The sequence below is a fragment of the Oncorhynchus clarkii genome, chromosome 17 (assembly GCF_045791955.1).
Source record: "Oncorhynchus clarkii lewisi isolate Uvic-CL-2024 chromosome 17, UVic_Ocla_1.0, whole genome shotgun sequence".
Taxonomy (NCBI): domain Eukaryota; kingdom Metazoa; phylum Chordata; class Actinopteri; order Salmoniformes; family Salmonidae; genus Oncorhynchus; species Oncorhynchus clarkii.
This window is the reverse complement of record NC_092163.1, coordinates 34,683,798-34,699,421: the sequence shown is the minus strand read 5'-3', so window position 1 is coordinate 34,699,421 and position 15,624 is coordinate 34,683,798. Positions and strand designations below refer to the sequence as shown.

General features: G+C 40.9%; 1 protein-coding gene across 1 annotated transcript in view; it reads right to left on the bottom strand.

Annotated features, from left to right (window-relative positions):
• Positions 1-15,624, bottom strand: part of LOC139370743 (copine-9-like) — a 193,592-nt gene that overhangs the window by 155,892 nt on the left and 22,076 nt on the right. Inside the window, exon 3 of the mRNA XM_071110413.1 lies at positions 1,614-1,660. Coding sequence (XP_070966514.1) covers positions 1,614-1,660 — 47 coding nt within the window. The remainder of the gene's footprint in view (positions 1-1,613; positions 1,661-15,624) is intronic.

Below are 15,624 nucleotides of genomic sequence, written 5' to 3'. Positions count from 1 at the left end.
GCAACCTCTCTGGTGAACATTCCTGCAGTCAGCATGCCAACTGCACATTTCCTCAAAACTTGAGACATCTGTGGCATCCCTAGCAGAAGGTGCACCTGTGTAATCGCTCTTGCTGCTGGTGATTATCTGATCCACATCTACGCAGATGACACCATTCTGTATACTTCTGGCCCTTCTGTGGAGACTGTGTTAACTAACCTCCAGACGAGCTTCAATGCAATACAACTCTCCTTCCGTGGCCTCCAACTGCTCTTAAATGCAAGTAAAACTAAATGCATGCCCTTCAACCGATCGCTACCCGCACCTGCCCGCCCGTCCAGCATCACTACTCTGGACAGTTCTGACTTAGATTATGTAGACAACTACAAATACCTAGGTGTCTGGTTAGACTGTAAACTCTCCTTCCAGACTCACATTAAGCATCTCCAATCCAAAATTAAATCTAGAATTGGCTTCCTGTTTCGCAACAAAGCATCCTTCACTCATGCTGCCAAACATACCCTCGTAAAACTGACCAACCTACCGATCCTCGACTTCGGCGATGTCATTTACAAAATAGCCGCCAACACTCTTCTCAACAAATTGGATGCAGTCTATCACAGTGCCACCCGTTTTGTCACCAAAGCCCCATATACTACCCACCACCGCGACCTGTACGCTCTCATTGGCTGGCCCTCGCTTCATACTCGTCGCCAAACCCACTGGCTCCAGGTCATCTACAAGTCTCTGCTAGGTAAAGCCCCGCCTTATCTCAGCTCACTGGTCACCATAGCAGCACCCACCCGTAGCATGCGCTCCAGCAGGTATATCTCACTGGTCACACCCAAAGCCAATTCTTCCTTTGGCCGCCTTTCCTTCCAGTTCTCTGCTGCCAATGACTGGAACGAACTGCAAAAATCACTGAAGCTGGAGACTCATATCTCCCTCACTAACTTTAAGCACCAGCTGTCAGAGCAGCTCACAGATCACTGCACCTGTACATAGTCCATCCAACTACCTCATCCCCATCCTGTATGAATTTATATGTCTTGCTCCTTTGCACCCCAGTATCTCTACTTGCACGTTCATCTTCTGCACATCTACCATTCCAGTGTTTAATTGCTATATTGTAATTACTTCGCCACCATGGCCTATTTATTGCCTTACCTCCCTTATCCTACCTCATTTGCACATACTGTATATATACTTTTTTTTCTATTGTATTATTGACTGTATGTTTGTTCATTCCATGTGTAACTCTGTGTTGTTGTATGTGTCGAACTGCTCTGCTTTATCTTGGCCAGGTTGCAGTTGCAAATGAGAACTTGTTCTCAACTAGCCTACTTGGTTAAATAAAGATGAAATGAAAAAAAAAATGAAATGAGCATGCTGTTTAATCAGCTTCTTGATATGCCATACCTGTCAAGTGGAGGGATTATCTTGGCAAAGGAGAAATGCTCACTAACAGGGATGTAAACAAATTAATGCACATTATTTGAGCGAAATAAGCTTTTTGTGCATATGGAACTTTTCTGGGATCTTTTATTTCAGCTCATGAAACATGGGACCAACACTATGTTGATACAGTACAACATACTGTATAAGATCAATAATAAAATAGTCCTTTCACTCACCTCTCTCCACTCCTTTGTCCCGATGCCTTGAACGTACAACACTACAACTGTGGGGGAGAAAAAGAGAGGGAAAGAGAACGAGTGGGAGGAAAATTAATAAATATTATTAATAATGAATACCAAGTACCCAAATGCTTCATTCAAATTCCTGCATTAGACACAGTATGGCTTTCATTTATTTGAATAAGAACAGATACAATTAAAATGTTGACGCATCAATTGCTTTGCATTGCACACCATTGACACAGATGCATTGCACCATAATCTTGCAAGTATATTTCCAGAATTATATTATGCTCAGGTCCTTTAGGGAACTAAGAGAGGCCATGTTTTCATGGCCATGCTTCAATAGCCACTGAAGGTCTGCGTAGCTTTCAGACACATTCACACTTAGGCTATTATTTTCTACAGCCAGTGGTGGAAACACCACCACCAATTGTCATACTTAAGTAAAAGTAAAAGACACCTTAATAGAAAATGACTCAAGTAAAAGTGAGTCACCCAGTAAAATACTATTTGATTAAAAGTCTAAAAGTATTTGGTTTTAAATAGACGTAGGTAATCAAAAGTAAATGTAATAGCTCAATTATACTTAAGTATCAAAAGTAAAAGTGTTAATAATTTCAAATTCCTTATATTAAAGAAAACCAGACGGCACAATTATCTTGCTTTTTTAAATTATGGATAGCCAAGGGCACACTCAAGCACTCAGCCATAATTTACAAGCATTTATGTTTAGTTAGTCTGCCAGATCAGAGGCAGTAGGGATGACCGCAAATGTTTTTTTGATAAGTGCGTGAATTGGACCATGTTCCTGTCCTGCTAAACATTCAAAATGTAATGAGTACTTTTAGGTGTCAAGGAAAATGTATGAAGTAAAAAGTACATTATTTTAGGAATGCAGTGAAGTAAAATTTGTCAAATATAAATAGTAAAGTACAGATACCCACCAAAAATACTTAAGCAGTACTTTAAAGTATTGTTTCTTAAATATTTTATGGCACTTCACACAACATAGACTATACAAGCATAGACTACTGTCAAAGTGTGACAAACAGATGGTCCTTATTCAATACAACTTTATTTATCTCCTCAGGGGCATTGCCCTTGCAATGTGATTAGCATAACTCAGAAACTTTGAGACGACAAAATGTTATACTGAACCCAGGTCTGATATGAAGATATCTTATCCAACACCGGACAGCTACTCTGAACAAATTCATAGATGGATTCCCAACCTCTCCTCCATCTTCCTTTCTTCAAGATTGGGAACGCTTACAGTGCAACCTCCTAAGTGGCCCTTTATTGCTGCTTCCCCTCCTGCTCCTCTCTGTCCCCTTCTCCACTGTTTTTTCTCCTACTCCTCCTATACGCTGTGCCACCCTGGCACAGCACGCCATCAAGCCACATCAAAGGGGAGCACAGCCAACACGTCGCATACAGAAACCAATCAGCATAATGCAACCACCGTGGGACCAACCAGCCGTGAAGATCCAGGCCTGCGCAGCGCATCTCATCCTCTCACATCCCTTCTTCAAAGGAGAAGAAAAAGGAGGAAATACAGGGTCAAACTAAATAAATAAATGCCGAGATGGACGAGAAAGGAGTAGAGGAAGGGGGGGGGAAGAAGGGAAAGAAAACAGCTGGGTCGAGAGTTTGGGGACGGCTAAGTGGGTTCAAGAAAGAGATTGGAGCCTTCATGGAGTGTAACTGGCCAGTTGGGAGGGAGGGAGGGAGGGAGGGAGGGAGGGAGGGAGGGAGGGAGGGAGGGAGGGAGGGAGGGAGGGAGGGAGGGATGGAGTGAGGGAGGGAGGGATGGTAGGAGGGGGCGATGGATGGAGGGTGGTGGGAGAGGGGGTACTGAAACATTTAAGGATTTAGATTGAGTGTGTTGTCCAATAAGGGTGGGTGGGCATCTGATGGGTTGTCTTTTCAGGAGTTCTGTCACCTGGTCAGTACAACCATCCCAACCTCCCTAGGGCCCCAAGGATAAACACTCCTAAGGAAAGGAGGGAACTGTCAAAACCCCAAGAATAGCACTTCTGAGGGGATGAGGGAACAGTCAACCATCAATCACTTAAAATCATTAGTGGTCATCTGTAGCCCATTTGGTAGAGTATGGCACTTGCAATGCCAGCATTGTGGGTTTGATTCCGGCAGGGACCACCCATACAACAATTGAATGTATCCCCAACTGTAAGTTGCTTTGGATAAAAGCGTTAGCTAACGGCATATATTATTATTTATTTTAAGATGTTCCCTAACTACTCCTAAGGAGATGACGGCATTGACAACCCTTTTGATTGAGGGATGAGGGCTGAAAAAAAAGGCCAAACAAAGATAGTATGGGTTGAGCTCTTAAAGACAATTCCAAGAGGGACGCAAGCTCTTTTTTCCTCAATTTTAAATACAGCAGCCAATAGAACTCACGGGTAGTTTGAACGAAGAGTGAAAGCGTGACGGCGGTAGGCTACAGCAGTTATTTATTCAAACCCATAATCACTGAATGAAAACACAGGTCTGCCTCAGCATTACAGAGCTTGATCTCACAAGAAAAAGGTTGCACACGGTATAGTATTACACTGAGCTTCAACATGCCAAAAACATAGGGCCAATCCAAGTCAGCTCATGTTAAAAGAGCACATGGCTGCCACTACACTTTTCTTTCTCAGCATCTCACAGTGCTATACGATAGCCATCGACCCCACTCTGGCTTCAATTGAACTCTGGTTCAATGGTCTCACTTGACTGAACGGACCAAAGTGGACATGAAAGGCCAGGCTACCCCAGGACCACTGAGCTTCCACCTTTACGGTGTCCCACCTTGGGTTTGAAGTCCAGGACCCCTCCGTACCCAATCATTATATCCGCTCTCCTACACACATGTGCATGCACAAACACGCACACTGTCTTTTATAAAGAGAAGGAGTTCAAGTCACTAATCCATCTGACCAGCAGGACTCTCCCCCCGAAAGAGCAGGGGGCAGGAGAGCATCATCAATAAACAACGTGTGTGTGTGTGTGTGTGAGTCAGGGCCTGCATTATGGGCGGACCTTAAGGGGCCTGGCCCGCCCTCCCGTACGTCCTTGCCTGTCCAAATAAAATATGTAAATATTGATAATTTATTTGACCGAGATTTGCGCTTACAGAAAGATCCATCAATCTCAGATAAAGCATCCGATAGCAAAACAGTGCCCCTCTGTCTCGGTATGTGTAGCCCATGTAACTGATCCTGTCTGGCCAAAAAGAGTATGGCATGTCGTACTCTTTTTGGCCGAACAGAATCCGATACATGGGCTACATATAGTAATTGGAATTATTTTTGACAAATGTGTGACGGTAACCTACTTTTTGAAAAGGCGGCGCATCCAACAGGCTATAAGCTAAGCTTCCCCTAAAGTACATTGAAATACATTTTCTAAAATTATACATGCACTCATCTGTACAGTAATAATATATGAACTCCACAATACATGCACTCAGCTCTCCAGAATGCTCTCTGCTGTCTCCCGCCAAGTCTTGTGCATTCATTGTTTAATTGTGTGAGTGTTTTTCCCTTTGATTGTTACTAGCAATAACTGAAGTCAAGACAGATAGAAAGGGAGTCAGACAGGCGGAGTTGAGAGAGGAACGCAATTGAAAGTACGCGAATTTTCATCAGGAAAATGCTATTTTCTTCTATTTTTATTTGTTGGCTTTATGTATTTTTCCCTAGTTAACAATGGACAATGGGCTACTGCTGCATTTGCCTACTGCTGCATTTTGCCTGCATTTGCCTACAGTGGGGCAAAAAAGTATTTAGTCAGCCACCAATTGTGCAAGTTCTCCCACTTAAAAAGATGAGTGGCCTGTAATTTCCATCATAGGTAGACTTCAACTATGACAGACAAAATGAGAAGAAAAAAAATCCAGAAAATCACATTGTAGGATTTTTAATGAATTGATTTGCAAATGATGGTGGAAAATAAGTATTTGGTCAATAACAAAAGTTTATCTTAATACTTTGTTAAATACCCTTTGTTGGCAATGACAGAGGTCAAACTTTTTCTGTAAGTCTTCACAAGGTTTTCACACACTGTTGCCGGTATTTTGGCCCATTCCTCCATGCAGATCTCCTCTAGAGCAGTGATGTTTTGGGGCTGTTGCTGGGCAATACGGACTTTCAACTCCCTCCAAAAATGTTCTATGGGGTTGAGATCTGGGGACTGGCTAGGCCACTCCAGAACCTTGAAATGCTTCTTACGAAGCCACTCCTTCATTACCCGGGCGGTGTGTTTGGGATCATTGTCATGCTGAAAGACCCAGCCACGTTTCATCTTCAATGCCCTTGCTGATGGAAGGAGGTTTTCACTCAAAATCTCATGATACATGGCCCCATTCATTCTTTCCTTTACACGGATCAGTCATCCTGGTCCCTTTGCAGAAAAAGATCCCCAAAGCATTATGTTTCTACCCCCATGCTCCACAGTAGGTATGGTGTTCTTTGGATGCAACTCAGTATTCTTTGTCCGCCAAACACGGCGAGTTGAGTTTTTACCAAAAAGTTATATTTTGGTTTCATCTGACCATATGACATTCTCCCAATCTTCTTCTGGATCATCCAAATGCTCTCTAGCAAACTTCAGACGGGCCTGGACATGTACTGGCTTAAGCAGGCGGACACGTCTGGCACTGCAGGATTTGAGTCCCTGGCGGCGTAGTGCGTTACTGATGGTAGGCTTTGTTACTTTGGTCCCAGCTCTCTGCAGGTCATTCACTAGGTCCCCCTAGGTGAGATCTTGCGTGGAGCCCCAAATCGAGGGAGATTATCAGTGGTCTTGTATGTCTTCCATTTCCTAATATTTGCTCCCACAGTTTATTTCTTCAAACCAAGCTGCTTACCTATTGCAGATTCAGTCTTCCCAGCCTGGTGCAGGTCTACAATGTTGTTTTTGGTGTCCTTTGACAGCTCTTTGGTCTTGGCCATAGTGGAGTTTGGAGTGTGACTGTTTTGAGGTTGTGGACAGGTGTCCTTTATACTGATAACAAGTTCAAACAGGTGCCATTAATACAGGTAACGAGTGGAGGACAGAGGAGCCTCTTAAAGAAGAAGTTACAGGTCTGTGAGAACCAGAAATCTTGCTTGTTTGTAGGTGATGGGTGAACAATGAGTACAGGAGGGGACTAAGTACACACCCCTGAGGGGCTCCCGTGTTGAGGATCAGCATGGCAGATGGGTTGTTACCTTCCTTTACCACCTGGGGGTGGCCCATCAGGAAGTCCAGGATCCAGTTGCTGAGGGAGGTGTTTAGTCCCAGGGCCATAGCTTAGTGATGAGCTTTGCGGACACTATCGTGTTGAACGCTGAGCTGTAGTCAATGAATAGCATTCTCACATAGGTGTTCCTTTTGTCCAGGTGGGAAAGGGCAGTGTGGAGTGCAATAGAGATTGCGTTATCTGTGGATCTGTTGGGGCAGTATGCAAATTGGAGTGGGTCTAGGGTTTCTGGGATAATGGTGTTGATGTGAGCCATAACCAGCCATTCAAAGCACTTCATGGCTACAGATGTGAGTGCTACGGGTCGGTAGTCATTTATGCAGGTTACCTTGGTGTTCTTGAGCACAGGGACTATGGTGGTCTGCTTTAAACATGTTGGTATTACAGACTCGGTCAGGGACAGATTTAAAATGTCAGTGAAGACAATTGCCAGTTGGTCAGCACATGCTCGGAGTACATGTCCTGGTAATTCGTATGGCCCTGTGGCCTTGTGAATGTTAACCTGTTTAAAGGTCTTACTCACATCGGCTACGGAGAGAGTGATCACAAAGTAATCCGGAACAGCTGATGCTCTCATGCATGCTTCCGTGTTGCTTGCCTCGAAGCGAGCATAGAAGTTATTTAGCTTGTCTAAATAACAGGTAAGAAGTGGGCAGCTCACTGTCACTGGGCAGCTCACAGCTGTGCTTCCCTACAAGTGTATTCAAGGTTTAAAAAGGCTTCTAAAATGTGTAATTTCCATTTTAAAATGTCATACTTGATTTTCCCTAATGAAAAATGTATCAACCTCTACAAACAATGTCCATTAATTATAATAATAATAATTCACATTTCCTGTTGCTGTAGGATTATTTTCCTACTGTAGCAAACTGGCTCAAATTAAGATCCTACATCTGTATTCCCTATACAGTATAGTGCACTATTTTTAACCATAATCCTATGGGCCCTGCTCACAATCAGCGCACTATAAAGGGAATACGGCAGAGTGGGAATTACGGGGGGCCCAGGGGGGACTGAATGAGACTGAATGAGACATGAGACACCCTTAATGCAACAAAGTCACACTCTCGCAATTTGTACTGCTACAGTGGTAAATATTAAAATAAAAGTTTATTCCAAATTAAACAAACACCCCCACCTCTGTGTCATGGTTTTAAAAGAAAACATCATTATATGTCTGCACTTGTCATCCCGGGACTGCACCTTAGAGGCTGCTGCCCTATATACATAGACTTGGAATCACTGGCCACTTTAATAATGGAACATTAGTCACTTTAATAATGTTTGAATAAAGTTTACAAACTGTTTTACTCATCTCATATGTATATACTATATTCTACTCTACTGTATCTTAGTCAATGCCACTCCGACATGGCTAAATCTAATATTTATATTTTTCTTAATTCCATTCTTTTACTTTTAGATTTGTATGTATTGTTGTGAATTGTATTTAGATACTACTGCACTGAGCTAGGAACACAAGCATTTCGCTACACCCGCAACAGCATCTGCTAAATATGTGTATGTGACCAATAACATTTTATTTGACAGACCCTTATCTCAGCCCCTTTTCAGGTGTTCCAACTTTTTTTTCTACTAAAATGGTGCTTTTGTCAGCGAGACGCATCACATAATTCAGGCTACAAGAGAGTGTAGGCCCAGTGACAATCCCCAAATATCATAAAACTTTTTTGTGTTTTGTAACAGTTCTTTCCATTCATCAAATGGAGCACAGTGCACTGTTTGGACGCTGGAATTATTTTGGAGTGGACGAACATGCGCAGGTAGCCTACTTTTTGAAGTGATTTGTTTGAAAATGTCACGATGGTATGAAGAGATTCGGGAGACAGGCGCAGGAATGCATAATAAGACTTTTTTTTTTTTAACAGTATTTTTATTGGAATTTCACAATTTTCACCCATATTAAGAGATACAACAGAGACAAAGCACAAAGAAAAAAAGAAGAAAAACAGCACCCACTTAAACATATCTACGCGCATATATATATATACATATACAGTGCCTTGCGAAAGTATTCGGCCCCCTTGAACTTTGCAACCTTTTGCCACATTTCAGGCTTCAAACATAAATATATAAAACTGTATTTTTTTATGAAGAATCAACAACAAGTGGGACACAATCATGAATTGGAACGACATTTATTGGATATTTCAAACTTTTTTAACAAATCAAAAACTGAAAAATTGGGCGTGCAAAATTATTCAGCCCCTTTACTTTCAGTGCAGCAAACTCTCTCCAGAAGTTCAGTGAGGATCTCTGAATGATCCAATGTTGACCTAAATGACTAATGATGATAAATACAATCCACCTGTGTGTAATCAAGTCTCCGTATAAATGCACCTGCACTGTGATAGTCTCAGAGGTCCGTCAAAAGCGCAGAGAGCATCATGAAGAACAAGGAACACACCAGGCAGGTCCGAGATACTGTTGTGAAGAAGTTTAAAGCCGGATTTGGATACAAAACGATTTCCCAAGCTTTAAACATCCCAAGGAGCACTGTGCAAGCGATAATATTGAAATGGAAGGAGTATCAGACCACTGCAAATCTACCAAGACCTGGCCGTCCCTCTAAACTTTCAGCTCATACAAGGAGAAGACTGATCAGAGATGCAGCCAAGAGGCCCATGATCACTCTGGATGAACTGCAGAGATCTACAGCTGAGGTGGGAGACTCTGTCCATAGGACAACAATCAGTCGTATATTGCACAAATCTGGCCTTTATGGAAGAGTGGCAAGAAGAAAGCCATTTCTTAAAGATATCCATAAAAAGTGTTGTTTAAAGTTTGCCACAAGCCACCTGGGAGACACACCAAACATGTGGAAGAAGGTGCTCTGGCCAGATGAAACCAAAATTGAACTTTTTGGCAACAATGCAAAACTTTATGTTTGGCGTAAAAGCAACACAGCTGAATACACCATCCCCACTGTCAAACATGGTGGTGACAGCATCATGGTTTGGGCCTGCTTTTCTTCAGCAGGGACAGGGAAGATGGTTAAAATTGATGGGAAGATGGATGGAGCCAAATACTGGACCATTCTGGAAGAAAACCTGATGGAGTCTGCAAAAGACCTGAGACTGGGACGGAGATTTGTCTTCCAACAAGACAATGATCCAAAACATAAAGCAAAATCTACAATGGAATGGTTCAAAAATAATCACATCCAGGTGTTAGAATGGCCAAGTCAAAGTCCAGACCTGAATCCAATCGAGAATCTGTGGAAAGAACTGAAAACTGCTGTTCACAAATGCTCTCCTTCCAACCTCACTGAGCTCGAGCTGTTTTGCAAGGAGGAATGGGAAAAAATGTCAGTCTCTCGATGTGCAAAACTGATAGAGACATACCCCAAGCGACTTACAGCTGTAATCGCAGCAAAAGGTGGCGCTACAAAGTATTAACTTAAGGGGGCTGAATAATTTTGCACGCCCAATTTTTCAGTTTTTGATTTGTTAAAAAAGTTTGAAATATCCAATAAATGTCGTTCCACTTCATGATTGTGTCCCACTTGTTGTTGATTCTTCACAAAAAAATACAGTTTTATATCTTTATGTTTGAAACCTGAAATGTGGCAAAAGGTCGCAAAGTTCAAGGGGGCCGAATACTTTTGCAAGGCACTGTATACACATACACACATATACACATACATACATACATACATACATACATACACACACCCATACATATACATACACTCATGCGTATACACACATATACGCATACGTACACCATTTTCCTCTTCCCGCTCGGTGCTTCTCTCACCCCATCACCATCATTGCGTCTCTCAATACATACATTTTAAACAAACTTACAAACAGAAATTAAACAAAAAAGCTCAGTTTAAACCAAGAGGTTAGGTTCCACACATGGAACGTACAGTGTAGTTCTGAAATACATACATCCCCGTCATTCTACGAGAATCCTTGCAGCATAATAGCTGATACCTCAGGTTCTAGGTAATTTAAGGTTCCCATACTTTGTAGAACTGGTCTGTTTTAGAATGCAATATACATGTCAGATATTCCAGAGGCACCCATTCAAATAGTATCTTATGCCAATCTTTAATAGAAGGAACCTTATCACTAATCCACTGTAAAAGGATGTTTTTCCTCGCTGCGAAGGTAAGGATGTTGTAAAGCCTCCTTTTACCCACAGAAGTAACCTGCCTACTAGGGAGACCTAACAGTAAAGAAACTGGGTCCAATTCTAGATCAACCCCTAGGATCTTTTCAATTTCTTGCAGAACACCATAATAGGGTTTTTTAATGTACCAAAATTACAGCGTGCTGTGTAAAGACAAAGGTACGAAGACCAAACAAACACTTAACAAAACACAGGGTTGAAACCCAATCAAAAGAGCGAGGAGTACCTCAAATAAATAACACACGCACACACTGATTAACACACTGGACGAGACCCGTAATCATCTGAGCAATCCACAAGGGCACAAAAGCCCAAAACACACAGCATAGGTACTCACACGCACCAAAATACATTGTAACAATAAACAACAGCCCAATGGAAACCAAAGGGCACACTTATACAAGTACTAATCCGTGGGAATAGGGGACAGATGTGCGTAATGAAAGTTCCGGAGGGATCCGTGACAGAAAATAAGATGAAAACATCTTGACTGGTTGTGTTCATGCCAAATGGAAGGTAATACAAATGTTTTTACCGTTAAATGACATGTTTTTTGAAGAAAAATATAGACCCCCTAAATGTCGCACTCTGGAATAGTGTATCATTTGGGAGGCAGCCGTAGTGATCTATTGTAGAGCTCCAAACAAAGTTCAATGGGAATTTCTTTCTGGCGGTATTGCATGTCGTCCGACCACAGAGATCTGAGGGTATACCATCTGTCTACAAAGAGCGACTCACTATCAAAGCCAAACAAACTCCTATCCACTCACACTGACACTAATACAACACACACACACATCAAACAAACAGAGGCCCACTAACACAAAACATCAGACAAAAGCCTCCACACAAACACACTCACATAGACACACGCACACACACTCCTGGGCCATAGTAAATTAAAAGACAAGTGGCCCAAAGCGCTTCGCTCTCATTCCCCCTGTTGTCACCCAACTGTTCTTCTTCTTGAAGGTTATTTCCTCCTCCAAAATATACTAAAAATATATAAATGCAAAATGTGCTGGTCCCATGTTTCATGAGCTGATTTCACATGACTGAAATAAAAAATGTTCCATACGCACAAAATGTTCTCTACATAAGAAAATGAAATTATTAGAAATCTTAGGCACAACAATTTTTGTATCCTTGTTAGTGAGCATTTCTCCTTTGCAAGGTGATAATCCATCCACTTGACAGATGTGGCATATTAAGAAGCTGATTAAACAGCATGATCATTACACAGGTGCACCTTGTACTGGGGACAATAAAAGGAAAAAGGACACTCTAAAATGTGCAGTTTTGTCACACAAACACAATGCCACGGATGTCTCAAGTTTTCACGGAGCGTGCAATTGCATGCCTGACTGCAGGAATATACACCAGAGCTGTTGCCAGAGAATTTAATGTTAATTTCTCTACCATAAGCCTCCTCCAACGTTGTTTTAGAGAATTTTGAAGTACTTCTAAACAGCCTCACAACCACATACCATGTGTAACCATGCCAGCCCAGGACTTCCACATCAGGTGTCTTCACGTGTGGGATCGTCTGAGACTAGCCACCTGGACAGCCGATGAAACTGTGGGTTTTCACAACCGAAGAATTTCTGCACTAACTGTCAGAAACCATCTCAGGGAAGCTGCGTGCTTATTAGACTCACCAGGGTCTTTCCCAATATTCCCTAAAAAAAAAATTAGGAGCTGAGCAAATTTCAGGTCTGCTGAGCGCGAACTTGAACGTTGTGAAAATTCTGTACAACTTCCAGAGCGCGTTTACTGTGAACACTGAGGCTGTACCCACTTTAAGTTACACTTTCAGACAGCGGTCAAGTAGATCTAGTCAATTAAAAAAATTGGAGGCCTCTTACTTCAGTGTTGTGATGCAAAAATTCTAGCTAAATGCTTAGCGCATAGAATTAAAAAGGTTAAATCAGATATTATTCATCCTAATCAGACAGGTTGTTTTTTTTACATGGATGACACATTGGAGATAATATAAGACAAGTACTGGAAACAATAGAACACTATGAAATATCTGGGAAACCAGGCCTGGTTTTCATAGATGACTTTGAAAAGGCTTTTGATAAAGTATGACTGGAGTTTATATATAAATGCCTGGAATATTTCCATTTTGGAAAATTACAGTGTAGTTTACCAATAGAATGGTCTGACGGGGATGTGGACATACTCGGTATACATACTCGGTATACATATCCCGAATGAAAGAAATGATCTCACTCTAATAAATGTTAATAGAAAGTTAGCAAAAACTGATAAGATCTTGCTACCATGAAAAGGAAAATACCTGTCTATCTGTGGAAAAATCACCCCGATTAACTCTTTAGTCATTTCACAGTTGACCTATTTGCTTATGGTTTTGTGACCTAGCGACCTGCTTTCTAAATTATATGAGCAAAAAATATTGTATTTTATTTGGAATGGCAAGCCAGACAAAATTTAAAAGGGCATATTTATATAATGAATATGAACTTGGAGGGCAGAAATGATTAAATATTAAATTAGACCTCTCACTGAAAGCATCAGTAAGAATGTCTTCATGTTCAAGAATGGCCTTTTTCCCTTTATTCAGGTTACTGCCGCTCACTTTTGGTTATTTGAAAATGAAATAATCTCCAAAATATTGTTATTTTTTAAACAAGCCATAGAAAGTTGGTTGCAATTTCAGTTGAATCCACCTGAAAAGACAGAACAAATAATACAATAATATTGTGGATAAACTTGATTTTGAAAATAAAATCGATTACAATTTTTTTTTAAGTATAATCTTTGTAAATTATATCATAAATAGGACTGGTGGAGTTATGTCACACATGCAGCTAACAGAGACATATGGAAATGTCTGCTCTACCCAAAATTACAACCAACTAATTGCAACATTACCACAAAAATGGAAGAGGCAAGTGGAAGGAGGAAATAGTAAGGAACTTGTCTGTCAGCCCTGCATTGAAGACCAAAAATGGTTAAAGAAAATTGTGATAAATAAACATATATACCAGATTCATTTAAGGACCAAATAAATTGACAGCTGTGCCATATAAATTGAAAAATATTTGGGAAGAGATTTTCGATGTACCGATTCCATGGCACATGGTTTATCAATTGACACGCAAAACAATGCTGTATTCAAAACTTAGAATTTTTCCATTTAAATTACTATACAAAATTCTTGCAACCAATATCATGTTATATACAGTATATGGGGGATACAATCTTCCAAGCTCTGCAGATTTTGCTGCGAGGAGGCAGGCCTTAGATAATTTATTTTGGTACTGTCCATACGTAGCTCCTTTTTGGTCACAGGTCCAGGAATGACTGAAGAATTGCAACATTAACCTAGAGCTAACACTGCAGCTAGTACTGGGTGATTTAAAAAAAGTCATAGTCAATCGATCAATAATATAATAATTATTTTAGCAAAAATGTTTATCTTTATTTTACAATATATAGGAACTATGAGAATAGAACGGTTGAGTACTTTTGAAGCATCACAGCACAGTTGAAAAATATATGGCAATTAGAATTCCAGTATGGATGGTGTTAAGAGATAGATGGGAGCGGTTGAATGGACCTGTAGAGTGGGACTAATAACAACAAGATAACAAATGTAAAACATACTGGGTCTGTAAAATGTATATAGGTTCAAAACTTTTGTGAAATAGCACAGTTAAAAATATGGCAAATAGAAATCAAACTGGATGGACATCAAAAATAGAGGAAGGCCAGGACAAAAAACAAACAAAATATTACTATTGTAAAATGTTTATAGTGTGTATAAGCTGGAAGTAGAAGCCTAAGTGTTACTGATTATTAGTTTACTCCAATTGGGGGAGCGGTGGTAGGGTTTGTGGGGAATAATAAAGGTAAAACATTATTTTAAGTTGGCTATTGTGGCTATTTGATCATAGTGGAGGCCTACGAGAGTGGCCCACCATCAAAAACAAGAGAAAATGGATCCCACAACATTTTAACATGGAAATAGCTGTTCTGTCATTCAGCCTACAGTAGCAGCCAATGTGTGTTGTTCAATGTATGCTTACATTCCTTGAGACTTTTGAAAAAAACACGCAGGGCTTGACATTATTACGTTTATCCACTTGTCCTTCAGACAAGGAGGTGACTGATAATGTTGTTGTTGTTTGATGCAAGTAACCACTTTACAAAATATTATGCATTATTATTCCCATACCATTATTACAGAGAATCAGCTTATTCAAGACTGTCTCCAAATACAACACTAAGACAAAAAAATGCTCTTTACCTGACTCGCTGTCAAATGTCAAGAAATGTACACATTTTGTGCTCTTGCAGGAAGCAATCACTCCCCCATTGCTGACTACAAATGATCTATAACTGGGCTAACAACTCACTAACTAGCAAAGGATATGAACAAATGTGCACACGTGGCTACATGCAGCTCTCGCTTTGATCTCAAAACAAGCGCATCTACTCACGACTACTCATGCTGTAAACAATCCAGTTCAAAGTGAATGGCACAGATCCATATATGGCAATGGTCAATTTGCATATAGGCCTACTGCAGCTCTGATTGGTTATGCCGCACAGGTCTGTGTAGAG